General features: G+C 46.9%; 2 protein-coding genes across 4 annotated transcripts; one reads left to right on the top strand and one right to left on the bottom strand.

Annotated features, from left to right (window-relative positions):
• Window positions 1–10,548: 10,548 nt before the first annotated feature.
• LOC123071740 (uncharacterized) lies at window positions 10,549–12,753 on the bottom strand. Of its 2 annotated transcripts, none has more exons than XM_044495325.1 (8): window positions 12,536–12,753; window positions 12,383–12,450; window positions 12,217–12,281; window positions 11,995–12,089; window positions 11,700–11,805; window positions 11,559–11,572; window positions 11,001–11,102; window positions 10,549–10,907 (listed from the first exon to the last, which is right to left on the bottom strand). In XM_044495325.1, the coding sequence occupies exons 1-8, from the start codon at window positions 12,602–12,604 to the stop codon at window positions 10,677–10,679; spliced, it is 750 nt and encodes a 249-aa protein (XP_044351260.1). In that variant the 5' UTR covers window positions 12,605–12,753; the 3' UTR covers window positions 10,549–10,676. The 2 variants fall into 2 exon arrangements, with proteins under 2 accessions (XP_044351260.1, XP_044351259.1); XM_044495324.1 differs by having other exon boundaries at window positions 11,697–11,805; window positions 12,536–12,751.
• Window positions 12,754–12,813: 60 nt separating this feature from the next.
• LOC123071738 (rust resistance kinase Lr10-like) lies at window positions 12,814–16,323 on the top strand. 2 transcript variants are annotated; one of them, XM_044495323.1, is made up of 5 exons: window positions 12,814–13,075; window positions 13,466–13,551; window positions 13,739–14,767; window positions 14,856–15,040; window positions 15,120–16,323. In XM_044495323.1, exons 3-5 carry the CDS (start codon window positions 14,070–14,072, stop codon window positions 16,208–16,210), a joined length of 1,974 nt encoding a protein of 657 aa, XP_044351258.1. In that variant the 5' UTR covers window positions 12,814–13,075; window positions 13,466–13,551; window positions 13,739–14,069; the 3' UTR covers window positions 16,211–16,323. The 2 variants fall into 2 exon arrangements, with proteins under 2 accessions (XP_044351258.1, XP_044351257.1); XM_044495322.1 differs by having other exon boundaries at window positions 12,843–13,075; window positions 13,427–13,551.
• Window positions 16,324–22,912: the final 6,589 nt, after the last annotated feature.

Here is a 22,912-nt window from a genome sequence, read left to right as displayed (position 1 = left end):
TCGTGTGTTGTTTGCTTATTTTGATGCATCTATGGCTAGTAAAATAGTTTATAAACCATAGAGAAGTTGGAATACAGTAGGTTTAACACCAAAATAAATAAAGAATGAGTTCATTACAGTACCTTATGTGGTGGTTTTGTATTCTTTCACTAACGAAGCTTATAAGATTTCCTGTTGAGTTTTGTGTTGTGAAGTTTTCAAGTTTTGGGTAAAGCTATGGACTATGGAATAAAGGGTGGCAAAATCCTAAGCTTGGGGATGCCCAAGGCACCCCAAGATATTAAAAGATAGCCAAAAGCCTAAGCTTGGGGATGCCCCGGGAAGGCATCCCCTCTTTCGTCTTCGTTCATTGGTAACTTTACTTGGGGCTATATTTTTATTCGCCACATGATATGTGTTTTGCTTGGAGCATCGTGTATTATATTAGTCTTTGATTTTTCGTTTACCACAATCATCCTTGCTGTACACACCTTTTTGGAGAAGCCTATTTGATTAGAATTTGCTAGAATACTCTATGTGCTTCACTTATATCTTTTGAGCTTGATAGTTTTTGCTCTAGTGCTTCACTTATATCTTTTAGAGCACGGTGGTGTCTTAATTTTGGATAAATTGCTAGTCTCTCATACTTCACTTATATTATTTTGAGAGTCTTTTAGAACAGCATGGTATTTGCTATGGTTATAATTTGGTCCTAGAATGGTAGGCATCCAAGTTGGGTATAATAAAAACTATCATAGGAAGTGAATTGGATGCTATGATCAATTTGATACTTGATAATTGTTTTGAGATATGGAGGTAGTGATATTAAAGTCATGCTAGTTGGGTGATTATGAATTTAAACAATGCTTGTGTTGAAGTTAGCAAGTCCCGTAGCATGCACGTATGGTTAAAGTTATGTAACAAATTTGAAACATGAAGTGTACCTGGCTTGTGCATCCTTATGAGTGGCGGTCGGGGACGAGCGATGGTCTTTTCCTACCAATCTATCCCCCTAGGAGCATGCGCATAGTACTTGATTTTTGATGACTTCTAAATTTTTGCAATAACTATATGAGTTCTTTTGACTAATATTGAGTCCATGGATTATACGCACTTTTACCTTTCCGCCATTGCTAGCCTCTTCGGTACCGTGCATTGCCCTTTCTCACCTTGAGAGTTGGTGCAAACTTTGCCGGTGCATCCAAACCCCGTGATACGATACACTCTATCACACATAAACCTCCTTATATCTTCCTCAGCCACCATACCTACCTATTATGGCATTTCCATAGCCATTCCGAGATATATTGCCATGCAACTTTCCATCGTTCTGTTTATCATCATGACATACATTACTTTTGTCATATTGCCATTGCATGATCATGTAGTTGACATCGTATTTGTGGCAAAGCCACCATGCATTATTTTTCATACATGTCACTCTTGATTCATTACACCATCCCGGTACACCGCCGGAGGCATTCATATAGAGTCATATCTTGTTCTAGTTTCGAGTTGTAATTCATATGTTGTAATAAATAGAAGTGTGATGATCATCATTATTAGAGCATTGCCCAAAAAAGAAAAAAAAGAAGAAGGCCAAAAGGAAAAAAAAGGCCCAAGAAAAAAAAGAGGAAAAGAAAAGAAAAAAAGAAAAAAAAAGAAAAAAGAGAAGAAAATAAATGAAAGGGCAATGCTACCATCTCTTTTTCCACACTTATGCTTCAAAGTAGCACTTTGTTCTTTATGTAGTGAGTCTCATATGTTGTGCTTCAAAGTAGCACCATGTTTTTCATGTAGAGAGTCTCATAAGTTGTCTTTTTCATACTAGTGGAGATTTTTCATTATAGAACTTGGCTTGTATATTCCTACGATGGGCTTCCTCAAATGCCCTAGGTCTTTATGAGCAAGCAAGTTGGATGCACACCCACTAGTTTTCTTTTGTTGAGCATTTATTTATAGCTCTAGTGCATCCGTTGCATGGCAATCCCTACTCCTCGTGTTGACATCAATTGATGGGCATCTCCATAGCCCGTTGATTATCCTCGTCAATGTGAGACTTTCTACTTTTTTGTTTTCTCCACACAATCCCCATCATCATATTTTATTCCATCCATAGTGCTATATCCATGGCTCACGCTCATGTATTGCATGAAGGTTGAAAAAGTTTGAGATTATTTAAGTATGAAACAATTGCTTGGCTTGTCATCGGGGGTATAGAAGTTGGGAACATCTTTGTGTGACGAAAATGAAGCATAGCCTAACTATATGATTTTGTAGGGATGAACTTTCTTTTGCCATGTTATTTTAAGAAGACATGATTACTTTGATTAGTATGCTTGAAGTGTTACTATTTCTTTTATCAATATGAACTTTTATTTTGAATCATTTGGGTCTGAACATTCATGCCACACTAAAGAAAATTACATTGAAAATTATGCTAGGTAACATTCCACATCAAAAATTCTCTTTTTATCATTTACCTACTCGAGGAAGAGCAGGAATTAAGCTTGGGGATGCTTGATACGTCTCCAACATATCTATAATTTTTGATTGTTCCATGCTATTATATTACCCTTTTTGGATGTTTATGGGCTATATTTTACACATTTATATCATTTTTGGGACTAACCTACTAACTGGAGGCCCAGCCCGTATTGCTGTTTTTTTCCTATTTCAGTATTTCAAAGAAAAGGAATATCAAACGGAGTCCAAACGGAATGAAACCTTCGGGAGCGTGATTTTTGGAACGAACGTGATCCAGAGGACTTGGAGTGCAAGTCAAGAAGCAGCCAAGGCTCCCACGAGATAGGAGGGCGCGCCCCCCTGTCTCGTGGACCCCTCGGGCGTCCACCGACGTACTTCCTCCTCCTATATAAGCTTACGTACCCCGAAAACATCCAGGAGGCAAACGAAACACAATTTCCACCACCGTAACCTTCTGTATCCGCGAGATCCCATCTTGGAGCCTTCGCCGACACTCTGCCAGAGGGGGAATCGACCATGGAGGGCTTCTACATCAACATCATTGCCCCTCCGATGAGTTGTGAGTAGTTTACCATAGACCTACGGGTCCATAGTTATTAGCTAGATGGCTTCTTCTCTCTTTTTGGATCTCGATAAAATGTTCTCCCCCTCTCTTGTGGAGATCTATTCGATGTAAACTCTTTTTGCGGTGTGTTTGTCAAGATCCGATGAATTGTGGGTTTATGATCAAGTTTATCTATGAATAATATTTGAATCTTCTCTGAATTCTTTTATGTATGATTGAGTTATCTTTGCAAGTCTCTTCGAATTATCAGTTTGGTTTGGCCTACTAGATTGATCTTTCTTGCCATGGGAGAAGTGCTTAGCTTTGGGTTCAATCTTGCGGTGTCCTTACCCAGTTACAGAAAGGGTTGCAAGGCACGTATTGTATTGTTTCCATCGAGGATAACAAGATGGAGTTTATATCATATTGCTTGAGTTTATCCCTCTACACCATGTCATCTTGCTTAATGTGTTACTCTGTTCTTATGAACTTAATACTCTAGATGCAGGCAGGAGTCGGTCGATGTGTGTAGTAATAGTAGTAGATGCAGGCAGGAGTCGGTCTACTTGTTATGGACGTGATGCCTATATACATGATCATGCCTAGATAATCTCATAATTATTCGCTTTTTTATCAATTGCTCGACAGTAATTTGTTCACCCACCGTAATACTTATGCTATCTTGAGAGAAGCCTCTAGTGAAACCTATGGCCCCCGGGTCTATCTCTTATCATATTTGCTTCCAATCTACTTTTATTTTCATCTTTAGTTTTTGCATCTATATTATAAAATACCAAAAATATATTTATCTTATCTTACTATCTTTATTAGATCTCACTTTTGCAAGTGGTCGTGAAGGGATTGACAACCCCTTTATCGCGTTGGTTGCGAGTTCTTAGTTTGTTTGTGTAGGTGCGTGGGACTTTTGAGGAGCCTCCTACTGGATTGATACCTTGGTTCTCAAAAACTAAGGGAAATACTTACGCTACTATTGCTGCATCACCCTCTCCTCTTCGAGGAAAACCAACGCAAGCTCAAGACGTAGCAGGGATTCATATGATGTAAGTCTTTTTGCGGTGTGTTTGTTGGGATCCGATGAACTTTGAGTTTATGATCAAATCTATGTTTTTATCCATGAAAGTTATTTGAGTCTTCTTTGATCTCTTATATGCATAATTGCTTATAGCCTTGTATTTCTTCTCCGATATTTGGGTTTTGTTTGGCCAAGTTGATCTATTTATCTTGCAATGGGAAGATGTGCTTTGTGGTGGGTTTGATGTTTCGGTGCTTGATCCCAGTGGTAGAAGGGGAACCGACACATATGTATCGTTGCTACTAAGGATAACAAGATGGGATCTATATCTCCGCAATAGATAAACAGATCTTGTCTACATCATGTCATCGTTCTTATTGCATTACTCTGTTTTTCCATGAACTTAATGCACTAGATGCATGTTGGATAGCGGTCGATGTGTGGAGTAATAGTAGTAGATGCAGGCAGGAGTCGGTCAAATAATCTTGGATGTGATGCCTATATAATGATCATTGCCTGAATATCGTCATGATTATTTGAAGTTTTATCAATTGCCCAACAGTAATTGTTTTCCCACCGTTTGCTATTTTTCTCGAGAAAAGCCATTAGTGAAACCTACGCCCCTGGGTCTCTTTTCATCATATTTGCCTTTGCGATCTATTTTCCTTTGCATTTATTTTTAGATCTATTAAACCAAACATACAAAAATACCTTGCTACAATTTATTTGTTCCGCGATCTATTTATCCTATCTACCACTTTTACCTCACGTTATTTGCCTATCTTGACACCGTACCCGAAAGGGATTGGCAACCCCTTTAACACGTAGGGTTGCGAGTATTTGTTATTTGTGTGCAAGTGTTGTTTACGTGGTGTGAGGAGGTTTCCTACTGGTTCGATAACCTTGGTCTCATCACTGAGGAAAATACCTATCGTCGCAATACTGCATCATCTCTTCCTCTTTGGGGAAATACTGACGTAGTTCTAGCAGACATCACGCAGGCAGAGGGCCGACCTAGTCCGCGGTGGTGCTTGCCATCGCGTTTGTGCCATTCTGTCTTGCTGCTTCATTATGTCGTCGGTCTGAGTTGGCGCCCGTGTTGTTGCTGTGCTGTTGGTCGGAGCGATGTCGGTGGCCTGGCGGTGTCAGATCTCGTCTTGACCAAGGTCGCGGACTAGTGTCGGGGCTTGCTCGACGGTGGCCGTCGACAGCTACTAGCTAGGCCGTGTCCCCCCGGTCCGCATGGACTGGCTGGGGACGCAGGCGTGGACGCCTCCTACGGTGGAGGCGATCACCCAGGCCTGGTGGCTGATGCCGGGCTAGGAGCAGAAGGATGTGTCTTCCCCTCTTCCCACTGTGGTCTGTGCATTGCGATGGTGATGGTTGGCGGTGATTCGGGACATGGATGCCGGGGCGGCGGCCCCGGAAGGTGGTCCGTATAGTGGCTTCCCAGCACGCTCCAAAGCGACAGTGGTGGCTACGTTTCTCGGACGCCTGGGCGGCGAGGGGTTTAGCGAAGGGTGGTTCGGGCGCACTTTATGTTGCCCTGATCCGGATCTGGAGGCCGGTTCACGCTGTAACTGTTCTGGGTGCCATGTGGTGGCACGGGTGAGCTGTCGAGCGAAAGCTCCATGCTTTGACACCGGCGACGATGACATATGCGGGTGCCTTTATCTTCTTATAAAGACGTCGTCGTGGTTCTTCTCTCCGTGCCAGAGTCTCCAGGTGAAAACCCTTGTCCATCTCGGGCTCGGCAGCGGCGATGCTCGCGTTCCCCTCTTGAGGGTGCTGTCGTGGAGGCTAGGTGTCCTAGCTCGTGTCATGGTGTAGTAATCGGGTAGTCCCGTGCTAGTTTTTCCGCAGCATAGTCGCGCGCGTTTATGTTGGCCAAGTATCTAGGGATCTGCTATCTCAGAAGACCACCTCACCACATTGTATCGTCCGGTCGTGTAACTTTGGTGTTATTGATTTACATATAAAGCGGGGCAAGAGCCTATTTCAAGAACCCTTGGGTGTGGATTATGTTACTACAAAGAAAGAAAGAAACACGGGAAGTTTTGACTAGGCAATACGATCAATTTTAAGAGCATGGTGGGTTGATTTATCCTTTTTTGGCATGGCGTGATTGCTTTTGTTCTTCAGTGATTTTTTGAAGAGCATGTATCTACGTGTTCCCTTCACACATCTTTTGCAAGGTCCGAACGTAAAACCCAACTTTCAAATGAGCTTACTTGCTTTAAACGGTTCTTACATTATTAATTAAAACACATGGTTTCATGATTTTTGAGATTCAAAAAAAGAGCCGGACGAGCTAAAAGCACGTAACCAAAGCTGGATGGAAGCAGGGGACGTGAAAGCAGAAAAGGAACGGAGCCGCCCGTTCGTGGTGGACAAAGGAGAGACTGAGTAAAATGACGGGCGCGTTCACTTACGTGGACAAAGGCGTGAGAAGACGGATCGATGAGGGGCGCAACCAAACCGCTTTCCGCCCTCACCAGCCATCGCCGACGTCAGACTCCCCGTTCGTTTGCACAGCCTTTCTGTCGCGCTCCGTTCCGCGGTGCGGTGCCCGTGGCCCGTGCCGTAGACGTTGCTTTCCTCGCCGTTTTCCCGGCTGGCCACTTGCGGTTAGGTCTGCGGTGCCCGCGTCACGGCGTTTGGCCCTCTCGTTTACGTGCCACCAGTTCGCGTAACTGAACCTGGCTAGCTAGCTACCCAGAATTGCACGCCTGGCCAAGGCTTGGCTGGAAAGGGTGTGCACAAAAACAAACTAGATCCAGTCATATTAGTGCCAAGAGGCCTAAGATAAGTATGATGAGAGTGATGCGTGTGCGCTAACAGAAAAACAGACGCGTGTGCACGCGTCGCTGGGCGCACCGGTCTCGAGCCACGTCGGGCGGCTTTTGAGGCTGTGTTCAACGGCTCACGGCATGAGTTTGCCTACTCGCCATTGCCCGTTTGGGCAAGCACGCCACGGCTCCCATCTTCCCGCCAAACAAGCACGGGGCTCCATGCATGACTCGTGTTTTTCCTTTCTCAACGGACAAGCTAGTAGATTCTTCTAGAGCTAGGTTTGTAGAATACTCCCGGCTTGTATCTAGAGCCGGAGTATAATCTTCTTCTTACAAAAAGAAAATGGTTCTTCAGGACTCAGCTTTATTTAAAAGGTAGTAGTAGTATAGAATTGCCAACAAGAAAGACGCCGCCGAGGTGGCACATTGGCGTTATCGTGATCACTCACCTGACTTCGCCACCGATGACCACCGGCGAAACCCTCACTCCCCCTACTTCGCCACCGACGAAGCCCTCGCCGCAACTGAAATGTGGGGCCATGCTATGAGCCGCCAAATAGCCACACAGAGACGACAGGGCAGGTCAAGCCAGATTATAATCTAATCTTGAACCTAAATGCCAACATTTTAATTAGGATAGGGGGTGTTTTTGTGCGTTTTGTTTTGTAGAGCTCGCATATTTCACATGTTTTTTTAGGTAGGGGTGTTTTTAATTTCTGGTGAACCTTTATATTTGATCCGTGCCATTTTTACGCAGAAACATTCACGTGATTTTTTGGTTACATTGTCACTTTTGAACCTCCTGAAGTTCTTTTTCCCGTAGATGTGTGTGTGTGCGCGCGCGCGGTGGTGGCAGGGGCGGAACCGAGAACAAAAATGTCCCGATGTCCACATGTCATTCTGATGGATGACACGTAACATTCACAAATCACAAAGCATCCCCCCATCCCTCACCTGAAATCAGGGGAGGAGAGATTAGATGCTTTGTGATTTGTGAATGCCACATGTCATTCATCAGGGCGGGTCTTACCTGATTTATATGAGACCTGGTCTCATATAATTTTTTCCCACATCATATATACAAGGATGGACACCAAGCAGTAATATATATAAAATAACACACCCAACAACACAAATTATATGGTAACGAGATCTCTTACCAAAATAAATAAACTGCTTCACTTCCACTTGAATATGGTGGAGCGGGAGGATGATCCGGTTCATGTGATGGGCTAGCTATATCATTTTGTGTCAAAGTCTTCATTTTCTTAAGAAACTATTCCATAAATTGTCATGTGATTAATTACTATTGTGTTAGCAAAAATGTCCGAGTGACATTATTTGTGTTTGTATATGCAAGAATAGAAACAATAAACAAAACATATTGATTGAATGATACGATTAGGGAGTTAAACTTACTCGACACTGTGCTCCTGGTTAGATATGAATCGCAGCGAATTGTTCCCAATTGTGATAGCTTTAAATTTTATGATCCTAGCCATATAATTAGAAAAATAGAAATTGAAAAAAAAATCTACTCACAGTTAGGATTTCAGATTTGAGAGAGATCGGCAATTACCAAGTGCTGAGTTGAGAGTTGAGATGTACCACAAATTTCCAACAATCTATGAGCGGGTGAGGGTAGAGGCGGCCGGCTAGCGATGCTTGAACAATGGCGACTGGGCGGACCGGCGGCTGGCCGCGCGACGGAGAAGGGGAGGGGGCGAGCACGGACGACGCTGCGAGGGTTGAGGCGCAGAAGCCGAGCGGACGAGCAACTCGACCGGCGCACGTATCGATTAATCAAAGATCGATAGCTATTTTTTTCACACGCGCACGTACAGGGACCAGGGATCGATTATTTGATCCATCAGGACTTCAGGAGTGGACATTTACGTAGATGGGCTGCATTGCCTCGCTTGTGTAGTTCTGTTTTGTGTATCGCTGGGCTTGCCGGTGTCCAGGTCCAAAAGTTACCGGTGTCCAGCCCAAAAATCTAGACATTGTACAAGGTAAACATGTATTTTACCCGGTGCCAGTGACACCGGATGGCATAACGTGGCTCCGCCCCTGGGTGGTGGTATGCATGCACGCGTGCGTGTGTTTATTTACATTATTATCGGCATCTTTAAAAACACACATAATTTTTTCCTGGTACACATTTTCATACAATGCGCATACATGGATTTTAAGAATCAATTTTCAGAAACGTCCACGTGGCCTTCTCCACACACAAGAACGCTGAAAGGGGAATTTATCATGTACAAACAATATTGTTGCGAGAAGCATTTTCTGTAGACATGGTTCTCTAAAAGTGGCTACTACATTTGGCTTTTGACAGCGAAACGACGACCACAGTCCATTCTTTACATCTAGCGGTGCCTTTTCCTACCTCCGGAAGGGAGCATTGATTTTGCAAGTCAAGAACTGGTGCGCGTACTTTGGTGGTTAAACCACCACACCACACCACACCGCACCACACCAGCGCGTTGGATTTCATTTCAACGAGAGATTGCGGTACGTCCGTGGAGCGCGACGGGCCACCCTCTACAACTAGGAGTAGATTACTAGAGCAACATTATTATCATCAATATTAGTGATTAGTCCAGCGTGAGTGCCGCATTATTATTTCCAGATATTTTCTGGTTCACCATCACCAGCCCAGCCGATGCCCAGTCGTATATTCATTCGTTAATCTGAACCTATCGATGCTGATTGTTTGACAATAAGTTGGGCACCTACCCCGTCTCCCGGCCAATTCCCCTGCCAATCGCCAACCAATTACTCCTAATCCGATATCTTCCCCGTGTTCGAAGAAATGAGGACATGAGCAAGCATATTTTAGGGGGGTGAGAATCCAATCCGTGTTAGAAATTCTACCGCCATTGCCGATGAACGAGAAAAGTTTTCTCTGAATCCACAATGTTCCAAGATTTCATTGCCCTATGAACTATGATTGCCAACCGGTGGTTGGTGTGGCAGCGAGCGGTGTCTGGGCTAGAATGGAAAGGGAATAACATGTATGTTGGGTTTTTCTTGTGAACGCCTATGCGGTCACCTAACAAACATTTTTGATTCTGCTGGGAATTCGGTAGTACTATTGAAATTGTGAGCGTGATAGGGGAATAAGGTGGCTGCCCAAAATCATTCCAGGTCCTGGGTTTAATCAAAGTCGCTCGGACGAAATGACCTGTTTTCTGGTATAATGATGCTACCGATATCTATTATCATGCACAGATGCACCTACTAACCTAATCCGTTGAATTTTCTTGTAACACGGAGCACAAATCCCAGCATCGCCCAACGGTCGCGTCAAGGAGCCGGGAATGCTGTCATGTCACGGGGATTCTTCCAGGCCTCGGGATCAGAGTTGGAAAAACAAGATAGGGTTGGAAAAGCAATGTATTTCGTTATTATACTGTATTACTCGCATGGATCATGCGTGTGAGTTGGTACTAGGTCACTGGTGATGGATGTGGGGGTGTGGCGTGTGAGGCTTGAGGAGTGGAGTGGAGCACCCCCAAATGATTGATCGGGTAGTTCGAAGCCGAAGCCAAGGTGTCAGTGGATCATGCTCCAGACAAACTGGATAGGATTTTTCATCATTGCTGCGCTGGAGCCTGGAGCTGCGGCGCTGTCATCATGGGCCCATGTCTCCCCAAATCTAACGTGTCTGCATGCTCAGTGCTGCTACACACATATCTTCAGTGATGTGTCACCCGCAACCTGCAGATCATCTCTGGTGTTTTATCTGAACAATTGTTTGCCTGCTAATGCTATGCTGAATCTGGAGCACATTCATCAGGGAATAAATACACGGAGGCATTTCCTCTCTGAAGTATCAGGTGGAGGAGGCGGGCTGCTCTTCGGAAGGCTCTTCAGAGTCGGACTGCAACACGTCCGGAGCGTCCTTGGAGTCGGACAGCTCCACGTCAATAGCATCATCGGTGTCAGGCTCCTTCTCCAGCTCAAGGATCACATTGAACCCGAACGACGAGCCCGGCGCGAACGACGACTCCAGGTCGCCTTCCGATTGTGTCGTCGCGATTTCAGGGTTCACCTTGATGTTTTCCTGGGTCGGTTGCAAAGCCAGCGTCAGTTACTTCTGAATCCAAAAGTCAAAGGTTGGCTAGTCTGTTCTAATTTTTTATGAAGTGGCACCAACCTTCTTGACGAAATCGCCGACGGTTACGCTGAGTATTTCCTGAAGGATGAACTTGGTGACCCGGCTCTTGCCGAGCATCGACAGGAGAATGCTGCTTGGTATCTGGACACAGTACAGGGATTCAGAAGCTGTCGTCAGTTCTCGGTTCTTAATGTGGGGGGTTAGGACAGCAGTGCAGACTTGATAGTGTAGTTTATGTCTATGTCTAGCCGTGTCATTTCTTGATTGCAGTTAGTATTTAGTAGCCCACACTTTCGGTTGAAAATTTAGCCGGTAACAGTTGAGCGTACTCGGCGATGCTCGATGGAAACAAACTACTCCTGTCCTTAGGTGGTTTTATTTCTGAACAAGGACAGTGTTTTAAAAGACTTCACCATTCCGAGGAGGAGTTGGTTAACAACCATCTTGAAAAGTATGCGTGAAAGAAAAGGTAGCCTTGACTTACAATGCAATTAAAACTGGCAACCCCAGAAACTAAACCCCATTCAGAACGGCGGAATTTCAGACGAGAATCAGGGGAGTTTGCAAATGAGGCGTGAAAGGTTCATAGGCACTTACATTCGATGTTTTCCCTTCAACCATCCAACAGATATCCATGAAGAAAAACGGCAATAAAATTGTTAGAAGCTTCAGTGACTTGGAGCAAGCAAATATGTAAAATGTTTCTTGCAAGGAAATGGGGATTAATTGATATACCACCCTTGGACCTTCTGAAACCTGGAACCGGCGGCGCATCCTTGGCCAGGCTTGTCAAGGCTGCATCAAACACCTTCTGCGTTTCCTTCCCGGGCAGCTCGATTCTTAGCTGCAGGCAACAAGTTCCCAGCATCAGATGAGTCAAGACCACTCAAAACATCTCTAGGTACATGTCCCATTAGTTGAATACAAATGTATGCATCAATGTATGTGACTAGTAGATGTGGACAGCTTTTTTTTTTTCTGAGTTGACAGCTTTAATTTAACATGGCTTGGCAGAGTGCACAAACAATCTCACATGGATCTTTTCGTCGTCGCGTTTGACAACGGTTGTCTTGAAGCTATCCAGCGAGAGCCCAGTCTTCTCGGCCTCGGCGACCGATGCGCCCCGACCTGCAGTTCTCTGAAAACCTCAACGACTCTATCTGATTCTGAAGGTTTTGCGTACCATTTGGAACATCACTGGCGGTGATAAATACATGTACTGTTGTGGGCATTTGTTGCAGAAGTTGCAGCTCACCTGATCGAGCCGCCGAAACCGGCAGGAATGTGTGCCTCGCATTTCTCCCGGTAGAAACAAGCAACCTGGTACATTGACCGCCACCAGTTATCCTATGGCAAACTGAACACTGAAGCAGCAAGCAGAAACACATACAGCCATGGTCCATGGAAAATTCAGGTTTTACCGTTGGGCAGGCATGGGGCACTTGCAGGCATCACCAATCTTCATGTGGATATGAACCGGGTCAGCCGCCTACAGGGTTAAATCAATGGCAATCGCTCGTGAAACTCCTACGCTGCTTGCGTGAGGGTACGTACGGTTGAAGGATTAACGGAACCTGAAGCTGGGAGAAGCCGTGGCATCGTGGACCGAGCCGGAGCTTCGGAAAGGTCGCGGCTGAAGCCATGGATGCGGGAGGCGAGCTTCTCCGAGGTTTCGGCTGCGATTTGGAGGGGCGGAGCTGGGGAAGAAGGGGAGCCGTAAAATGTTATCCGAAATTATCTGCAGCAAGGAGAGAGGGAAGGGAAGACTCGCCTGCGTGGGCCACAAGACGGCAGACGCTGCTTTTCAGCCCAAGAGTCTCTTCTAGCTTTGCGAGTCTAAATGGGCCGTCTAGTTGGGCCTGTTCAAGTCGATGTGGCTTTCGCTGACATCATGATCCATGCTCCCCTCGGCGGCGGCGGCGGCGGCGCCTGGACGGCGGGTCCGGCGAGATGTTCGTGTAGGTGTGGTGGTCTCTTCGATTCTTTCCCTTTCTTCTCTCCTTGCTTCCTTGGTGGTTAGCGCCGGTGGCAGCGGCGCCGCTGCCGGTCACCACCGTGATAACCATCGCTGCTCCAGGCGCAGCCCGGGCTACCCTCCCGCCGGACTTGCTTAGGTATATACATCCACACTTTTTTCTTCTTCTGTAAACTATTTAAGCCGTTGCAAATCGCCCAGACCGGCTTGTTTGCTTCTTGCTGCAGTGAGCTTTCCTCTGCTGACTAGATCTTGCCTCTGAAGTCTGAACTGAACTGAACTGGTATCAGATTCAGAATTATTTTCATATCTGACATGATGACATCTCAGCATATCTGCATACTTACAAAAGCCAACATTTTCGTATGCTAGCAGCTACATTTTCATTCCTCGTTTCACTGGCGAAATTCTTGCCAATTGATTGACTAGCGTTATTTAGAACACATATAGTTCTGTTTGCCATGTAATAAGTGACCCATTTTTCCTCTAGCTGCAGTCAGCACCATGATGCTTTGGTACCCTTGTGTAGCCCTGTGTATTCTGAATGATACTTCGGGCGGCCCGAGAATGATGATGCTCAAATCTGATGGTCCGTCGCAGATAGCCACGGCCACGGTAATCCCTTCCCATTGCTTTCCTCTTATTTTTAGTATCACCCTAAATATTTAGAATAGGAATTGTAACTTCGCCCCCATTCTTATTAGTAGAAACCAAACTTCGCATAAAGTTTGTAAAAAACAAATAGGAGTGGGGCACAGACCTGACACTGACATGTATTACTTAATCCCTTGCCATATCGCAGCAGCTTATGCCGGCATCCCTGCCTGATGATACAGAAGGAGTCAACAAGGATCGTACATATATTGCACATCTTCTCTGTGATAACATATGGCAGCAGCGATGTGGACATTAACCATATCATACCAGGTCTTTCTACAGGCTCTTTTAAAATAATTTCCAGCACCCCTTTGTGTTTGTTTTCGCCCATCTCTCCTTACAGTGACATGCCACTACACTATGGGTGCATATTTTCTGCTCCTGGATCTTGTATTAATGGAGAGAGGGTTGCCCAGCACAAGAAGAGAAAGCCTACAATGAAGCCAGAAGAAGAGCTAAACAGTTGACTATCGTTGATGCCTCCATGGTGGTTCCTGGTGCATTTCATGGCTGCAATTCTTGCCGTTGATGTTCAGGGGCGATATGATACTACTGACAGGTACGCCTGTGATCCTTTCTCTTGCGGCCATCTCCAAGACATCCAGTACCCTTTCCGCCTGCGAGGAGATCTGCGTCTGTGCGGTTTGCCATCGTACGAGCTGGATTGCTCCGATAGCAAGGCTACAATTCGGATCAACACAGGGACGTACTTTGTCACGGATATCAACTACAAGCATTCTTACTTCTGGGTCGTGGACGCCAACCTGGACATGAGCGGCAGCTGCCCTCTTCCTCGCTGGGATCAGCGCCCTTATATATATGGCATCCCTGGGTCCGACGGCTTCGTCGAATTGTACCCTCGTTCTGTTACATGGGCTAACTTTGTGAATTGTTCGCGGGCGGTCACGGACAATAGTGACTACATACCGGTAGCTTGCCTGAGAACGAGGTCTTCTTTTGTCTATGTGTTGATTGACTCTCTTTATGTTGGAGATCTTAATCCTTACTGCGGGTACTTGGCTGTGGCTGCTTTGGGTGATCAGAGCGTGCAATATAGTAATGCAAGCCATGGTGTTTTGGTGGAAACCCTGAGGAGAGGATTTCCTGTTTGGTTTCCTTTGAAATATAAAAGGAGGTATGGGGGCTTCAAGGATTGCCTAAAGGATAAGATTGTGTGAGTTTGGGATCTATACACCGTCTGTTTTGGATATATCTATATATGTACACTGTGTGACTTTCTACATTTTCTCCCTTGTCTGCAGCCCAGTTCCAGGAAAACCAATGGCTAGTACTCTTGGCAACTGGGATTGGATATGGACCATTTTTACGGTTGATTCTGAGATCTTACATTGCGCATTTGGAGCAGACACTTTTCCTTCCAATGAACACCTTCGCAAACTACAGTCCTCAACAGTATACTCCATGTTGATATTGAAGTTGATTGCTGGTACATTGATAGAATTGCATATACTAGCTACACTAGTAGTTTCTTGGTGACCCCATATAAACTTGTTCTATATGTGCAGCTCTACGCAGGTTTGTGTTTGCTCCTCTGGTGGTACTGGTCTTCCTAGCCCACAAATACTGGAAAACAAGGATCACAATCGATGCGGTCGAGAAGTTCCTACGGATGCAGCAAATGATCGGCCCGACAAGGTATGCCTACACAGATATTGTTGCAGTCACAAGCCATTTCAGAGACAAGCTGGGTCAGGGGGGCTACGGCTCCGTGTATAAGGGCGTTCTACTCCCAGGCGATGTCCCTGTGGCCATCAAGATGCTTGACGGTAAATCCAGCTGCGACGGAGAAGATTTCATCAGCGAGGTCTCCACCATCGGTAGGATCCACCACGTCAATGTGGTGCGTCTGGTGGGTTTCTGCTCCGAGGAAATGAGGAGGGCACTAGTCTACGAGTATATGCCCCGTGGTTCTCTGGACAAGTACATCTTCTCGGTCGAAAAGAGTTTTTCCTGGGACAAGCTCAATGAAATTGCCTTGGGCATTGCCAGGGGGATCAACTACTTGCATCAAGGCTGTGACATGCAGATTTTACACTTTGACATCAAGCCGCACAACATCCTTCTTGACAGCAATTTTGTCCCAAAAGTCGCCGATTTTGGCCTTGCCAAGCTATACCCAAGGGATAACAATTTTGTGCCGTTGAGCGCCTTACGGGGAACAATCGGGTACATGGCTCCTGAAATGGTATCCCGGAGCTTCGGCGTCATATCCAGCAAGTCCGACGTCTACAGCTTCGGGATGCTGCTGTTGGAGATGGCTGGAGGACGCAGGAATGCTGACCCAAATGCGGCGAACTCAAGCCAGGCATTCTACCCATCGTGGGTGTATGACCGGCTAACCAAACATGAACTGGGTGAGATATCTGCTGAGATGCATGAGTTGGAGAGGAAGCTGTGTCTAGTTGGCCTATGTTGCATCCAGATGAAGTCCCACGATCGTCCGGCGATGAGCGAAGTCATAGAGATGCTCGAAGGCGGCAGTGATGTGCTGCAGGTGCCTTCAAGGCCGTTCTTCTGTGATAGTGGCCACACCCCCCTAGAGGATTCTTACCATTTCATGTCTGAGCTGACTGCCATTTCGGAGGAGGATGGGTAAAATCATGTTTATGTTCAATGTAATACATTATTACGATGTGACGAACTTATATGGTGAAAATTTGCAGAAATGGTTGTTATGTACTACGGAAGATGAATGTTTATATATGTATATATCATGCTTCTTGTGAATGTTCATCCGAAATCGAAACATATCATGTGCTCCAAGACTTTAAACCAAAGGTCTATTGAGTGTGACGTTTCATTTGTGCTCCCAACCTTAGGGTGATCTGCCATTGCCAGACGAGAAGGTATGTACAGCAAGAATTACAGAGGAAAAATGTACTCCGTGTGAAAGGCTCTGAACTGATGGCCAGAGCCTGATGATACCTCGTGCTGCAGGTTTGCTCTCTTCTACCGCTATTTGTTGGTTTGCCAGTTCCTAGTTCCTGATGGCACTGGTTGTTTTTCATTTTTGCTGCAATTGCTACTTTTAACAGATCAGCTAAGCACTTGTTTCTTGGTGAGGTTTGCTACCACCAAACTTTCTTTTGTGCAGCGTCCATATCTTTATTTCTACCTTATATGGATCTTTCTCCCAGTTGGGTGAATGTATACAGATGATATGATTCAATTTAAACCTAACCAAAGCAATCAACACTACACGGTCAGTATGTAATTATGTATCCATATAATTGAAAAAGTGCCACAATTTGCAATGGCCTCAAAATCTTGCATAAGACCGGACTAGATTTTTGCATAACTGGATTCTAGAGGCTTAAGGAGGCCTACTGTAACTATCTTGTATTTTCCTAATATTTATTTAGGGGCGGGGGGGGGGGGGGGGGGGGGGGTGTAAAGCAGCAGGGAGAATTAGTTTTTTTTTTGCGGGAAAGGAACTTTTTCATTAATCAACCATGATGATTAGTGTTTAATTCTATTAATAAAATTAATGGCTATATGGCTATTTTTAATTGTGGCCAAGGGTTAGCAAAGGAATATGCATGGTAACATCAGGTAATATATGGGTAGGTACTTCATCTCCAAAAAGATCCAAGGTAAGAGGGAAATTTTGAGAAAGTTCTAAAAGCCCCCTAAAATTATAAAGCACCACATGTATTATTTTTAAAAGCCAAAATCATTTACCCCAAAAATGGGGTGTTACATTTTCCCTCTTACTATTAATTCATTTTTCCTATAATAATCCTAAGACTTTCCCAACTTTTATAAGATAGTGATCCACCACGCAACTTCAAGTAGGGTCTTGTTCTGCTTTGGACCATTCAGAGCGTTTAATTGTCAAAGTCAAGGTCGTAACTTACAATTTGGTGATGATGATAGTTGATGTTGTTGACACACACACCCCAATCTCTACGATATTTTTCAAATCTAATCTTGACATGCATCTTGTGTTGCCTCTACTTTCTAGCGCACCCTCGTTGGAATTGGTTGGTGTTGACCATGATTGGCACTTCACCATATGAACTAGGGCCTATTTCTTGCTTTGTGTTAGAGCATGTACAACCGGGCGTTTCAAACCCGCCTCTAAGATCCGGGCGGCCACCTGGTTACTAATTGGTCACGAAATTTCAACCCAGATGGATGCCTTAAACGGGCCTTAAACGCCCGTGCTGACCGGCACCCCTCATATCCAGCACAAATATGAGGCGGATATGGGGCGGCTGGTCCCGCCCGCCATGTCGGCCTGGCCGTGCTGGTCTACAACGACCCCACATATATTCGTCCCCATCCGCTCGCCTGACCAAACCTTAGCCACTTCACACTCCACTCCACTCCCTCCACCACCCAAGCTTACCTCCGACGATTCCGGGCGTCTCTTGTGTCATCTCGTGGGGGTTGGAGGAGGCAATGTCGGTCCGCATTGCACTCCCCGCTCCCGGGAGGACAACACCCGACCGATGGAAGGATCTGTCTGACGTGACTCCATAGCGTCAGCTCAACGGGCGCTTGGGTTCTCTGGGGCTGGATCATCGCGGTCCTAGCAGTCGGAAAATCTCCCTTTCCCCATCACTGGGCGGGCAGACTATGAGTCCCACCGAGAATGGCGGCCCATTGTGTGATGGAGAGGATAAAGGCCGGTGAGGCCTGTATCGCGGCGGCGGCTGATGCGGCGGCGCGGACAGCTGCAAAGCAGGAAGCCATCCGCACCCTCATTGTGAAGAAATGATAGCAGAGGAACACGCGCGCCCTCGCACTCGAGCAGAATCGGGCGGTCCGTGTCATGGCCGGACGACCACCGAAGGAGGACAGCTCCGACGACGAGCAGATCCGGCGGTCCGTGTCATGGCCGGACTGCCACCGAAGGAGGACAGCTCCGATGACGAGCAGATCCATCTCGATCCCTACCGCGTCTTTGATCGGCACTTCTGCGAGAAGGACGACAAGGGCGCCAGGAAGGGCAAGTGCAACCGTGGATGATCTCCACCAGAGTCAAACATGCCAAATTTGGGTAGTCAAATGGCATGTTAGTAGTGATGGAGTAGCCGGACGATGTGTGTAATGTATTGACGTAGTTGCATGAGTTTGTATGAATTTAAGATATTATAATTGAGGTCTTCAGTTGTGAGAAGACAAATTTGAGGCTTGACCGGTCAGTGTCAATGGACGCGTCCACGGTCATTTAAAGGGTCGAATTTGCAAAGTCCGGTTATAGATGCTCTTACCAGTTTGTAATAGCTGGGCATGATGCTTTTTCTTGTAACTCAATCATCACCAAAAGTCCAAACCTACCAAACAAATATTTCTTCTTTGATTGTTTGGAACGAACGGATGAAGCAAGCGACTTTGGAACTCACATCGTGGACCATCATGATAACTACATCCAGCACGCTGTATTTACCCTGTTGTACACTAGTAGGACGTAGACTCTTTCCTTTTGCTTGTGCTACAAACTTCCATTAAAATGTCTAAAAATTAAGGCGTGGGAGGAAATTCTCACAGTTTCGGGTCAAAAGAAAGGAAAACTATGTATCCAGCACGCCTGCTTTGACTTTCCTTTCATGCGTAGTATATACACGTAGGGCTGGATCAAAAGCTTGTAGCTCGCGAGCTTAATGAGTGCTCGATAGTTCGGTTCGTTAAGCTCGTGGCTCGCTTCTAGTGAACACAGCCAATCATTGATTCTGGCTCGTTAATCTTATGAGCTTAACGAACGAGCTAACGAGTTTCGCGAGTAGCTCATTAAGCTCATTAGTAACAACACAACACATACTTTTATCTTACATGACAAAATTTTCCTAGCACCTCAGCCCATCTATCAATCTAATCTAGATAGAAGGCAACAAACAAGTGCATTTCTTTTTATAGTCACCACTTCCTTCTTAAAATCCACATCTACACGCTTGTCATATAATCCGTAACACATCAGGATCTGTTAACAAACGCTCGCGAGTTTAGCGAGCTTCATACGAATTAGCCGAGCAGGATTTTCTGCTTGTTAATCTTAACGAGCCAAAGCTTAATGAGCAAGAGCTTAACGAGCCGAGTAGCTCGTTAATCCACGTACACGCACAAGGCAGCAACATAAATGGGATTTTAATTATAAGACGCAAGACCGGCGCGTTAAGGGGATCCTGTTTGGTTGTTTCAGATCATTTCGTCTGCATATCGAACTCTCTGTGTACATACGTACGTATATATTACACTTGTATACACACCTCTTGGAGGCGCAAGGCAGAGATGGAAATGGTTTATTTTGAAAAGAAAGAATTAACCAAGAACCAAAAGGAATGATTTCTAAATCTAAACTATGTATATACTCCTCGCCGATTAATGGTTGCAACCAACGATGGATCAGTGCCCCGCGCCTCGCCTGCTCGGCCCCATGGGCAGCATCTCCATCAGCGACGACACCAGCGCCGTCGCCGGGCTCGGCGGCACGGGCCTCGCGGCGTCGGCGCACCGCACGAAGCTCGCGGCGAGGATCGCGACGAGGACGGCGACGACGAGGAACAAGTCGAGGCGGCGGCGAGCTTCCATGGCCTCCCAAGAAGAAACGAACGCGCCCTTGGAATTGGATGGATCTCCTCTGAATCCCAAGGAGCACAAGCACACAGAAGACTTGTCTGAATCTCTGGCCGGGGACGTGGATAGATGGTCTTTCTTTCCTTGGGTTTGATGCTAAGCTAGTGTAGCGCGTGCGTGTATTTATAGCCAGCTAGAGAGCGTGCAGCTGGGCTGTGAAAATTCTCGTGTGCGTGCGTGTCCCGTTCTTTGAAGCCGGGTTGGAAATTCTCGCGCGTGCCCGAACCGGTCAAGGGCGCCGGGGTGTCCGTCCACCGGGAGCAGCAGGCAGCGGCCGCATTCACTCCGGAGCGCTGACCCGGCCGCTCCGCCGTGCCCGCGCACGTTGGAACGGGTCTGGGGTGGGAGGTGCACCGGCGCCGGCCACCTTTTGATTCTTCTTCGTGGCGTCGTGTGGTCGGAGGAGGTCCGCTTCCCTCCCCGGCGCCTGTCGTTGTCTCACTGAATTGAATTCGTAAAGTGGGACGGAGCTCGGATGGGTTGACACGACAGCGCCGCGCTTACCGGCCGCGCCGACTTGTACGTTTTGGCTCGCTCTTGGTCTTTTTCTACGAAACAAAAGTACTAACTGACGTAAGATTTTTAACCATGACAAATCAGACGTTCTTATGGTGAATTATGTTCTTGTGAGGATGTCAACTTTCGTTAGCAAACGTGTCAATTTCTGACAAAAAACCAACGGGTCAATGATTTACCATGTTTGCTAATGGAAGTTATCGTGGCTGAAATGGTGGAGATAACCACGACTACTACTTCACACCAACATCACAGATGGGTGATTAACCATTCTTCTAAACACCGTTCATCCTTGGCCTTAATTCTACGTCTCAAAAGGCTCAAATCTTGCCGAAGTAAGTGTCATTTTCACGCAACTTGCAAATATCAAACATTGTTCATATAGGGCGTGTTTAGTTGCTCGGCACCTGGCTTGCATCCGCCATGCAAATTCTTGGATGTTTGGTAGACCGCATTTTCAATTGGTGGCCGGACCCATGCAAAATAGAGCTCCCAGCCAGGCTGAGGCGAAATGCAGGAATCAGGCGTTTCCCTGAGATAGCCCCGTTCCTGCACCCGCAACCACACTTAAAAACGAAACGGTACACATGATTGCCCCTGATATTTACCGAAATTACTATATAACTGCCACCGCACCTTCCCGTATCAGTCTTTCTTCTTTCTCCCCCCCCCCCCCATCGAACCAGATTGGATCGAGCACATCCACACACCATCACTGCCGCCATTCGAGCTCCTTCTTTGGCCACTGAACCGGTCTCTCTCGTTCGCTGCGACCCCTCCCACCGACCACCATCCGCGCTCGATCCCCACCGCGGGACGTGTGCTCAACAGGAGCCGGGGTGGAGGGAGAGGCGCGCTGTTGCCTTCTCGGGCGGACCGCCGGGCGTCACAGCGGCATCATGGAGTACAGGTGACGATGCCATAGACCTATGGTAGGGTCATAGACCTGACCTATACGCCCCACCTAAGGTCACTACCCTAGGATAAGGACATTTAAGATATAGCAAGGAATACCGACTGAAACCATCGAGTGCAATCCACTCGACCAATCACCTCACTCGGATAGCCCCAAAGTCACTCGACCGCACAAGAAACCACTCGGAGTACAGAAGACCAGGAGTCACTCAGGACAACAAAGGTCAGGCGTTCACTCTGTAGTCTTGAAGGTCATTAAATACACTTTATAGCTGGCGTTATCAGTAACGCCCTATCTTAATGTACATTGAACCCCTGTAACGGAGGTGGGCTGGAGTCCTGGTGCACTCTATATATATAAGCCACCCCCTCCTCTGGGACAAGGGTTCGCACCCCCTATAACACACACACCATATTGCAGTCGACCGCCACAGGGCACCGAGACGTAGGGCTTTTACCTCCTCCGAGAGGGGTCTGAACTTGTAAACTCGTGTGTACAATCTCGCCGTAGCTAGGGCCTCGCCTCCTCATACGTACCCCCTATTCTTACTGTTAGACTTAGTACCACAACAGTTGGCACCCACCATGGGGCAAAGCGTCTTAGCGACTTCCGGTGAGGTTGCACATTCTCCGATCTTCATTAACATGGTTTCCGGCGGCGGTTTGATCATGGGCCGCGAGTTCCGACTCGGCGCGCTCACTTTCGTCGCCGACGACTCCGCCTGGCGCCAGGAAGCCCCTCTCAACGTCGAGGCTCTCCCGATCCGTGGTTCATCATACTTCCGTGTGAGTGTCTGCGGCGTCCTCCTTCAGCAACCATCGACCCCGTATCGGTCGGTCCTCGCACCACCTTCTCACTCTGCTGGACCCCACCGCAAGCGATCTGGTCGATCGCGGCTCCAGCGATGGGTGAAGCATGTGGTGGCTGGTTAGGTGGCTACCCCTCAAGTAGCGGAATCGAGCCCGGTGTATTTCACTGCGGTCCAGTCGACCCGTCGACTGACTTTGCAGACACATTTTCCGGGAGCGTGAGTTGTGACCCCGCGGCAGAAGTCCTTATGGTCGACTCCCATCACAGCCCACCTGGTTTCCATCGCAGCGGCAGCAACGGAGGCGGCGATGGCCCGTCATTCGACCACGAGGAGTATCAGCCCCAACCTCTCAACTCGCAGCAGAGGGAAGAGCTGCACCGCCGCAACGTGGAGGCCCTCCAGACCCTCATCGTGGAGGAGACCGCGGAGGCCCGGGCCTTGGAGGCAGTGCGCCTGGCCACGCTGGCTGAGCGCAC

This window comes from Triticum aestivum, chromosome 3B (assembly GCF_018294505.1).
Source record: "Triticum aestivum cultivar Chinese Spring chromosome 3B, IWGSC CS RefSeq v2.1, whole genome shotgun sequence".
In the NCBI taxonomy this organism is placed as follows: Eukaryota; Viridiplantae; Streptophyta; class Magnoliopsida; order Poales; family Poaceae; genus Triticum; species Triticum aestivum.
Note: the sequence above shows the minus strand (reverse complement) of the source record. Positions and strands in the feature narration are given on the sequence as shown.

Bases quoted from the DNA above. Each gene is read 5' to 3' on its own strand.
- LOC123071740 (XM_044495324.1), bottom strand. From the start codon at position 12,604: ATGGCTTCAGCCGCGACCTTTCCGAAGCTCCGGCTCGGTCCACGATGC. The intron at 12,451-12,535 runs GTTCCGTTAATC...TTAACCCTGTAG, and splicing joins ACGGCTTCTCCCAGCTTCAG to GCGGCTGACCCGGTTCATAT. The intron at 11,806-11,994 runs GTGAGATTGTTT...TGTTGCCTGCAG, and splicing joins GCGACGACGAAAAGATCCAT to CTAAGAATCGAGCTGCCCGG.
- LOC123071738 (XM_044495323.1), top strand. From the start codon at position 14,070: ATGCCTCCATGGTGGTTCCTGGTGCATTTCATGGCTGCAATTCTTGCC. The intron at 14,768-14,855 runs GTGAGTTTGGGA...CCTTGTCTGCAG, and splicing joins TGCCTAAAGGATAAGATTGT to CCCAGTTCCAGGAAAACCAA. The intron at 15,041-15,119 runs GTACATTGATAG...CTATATGTGCAG, and splicing joins GATATTGAAGTTGATTGCTG to CTCTACGCAGGTTTGTGTTT.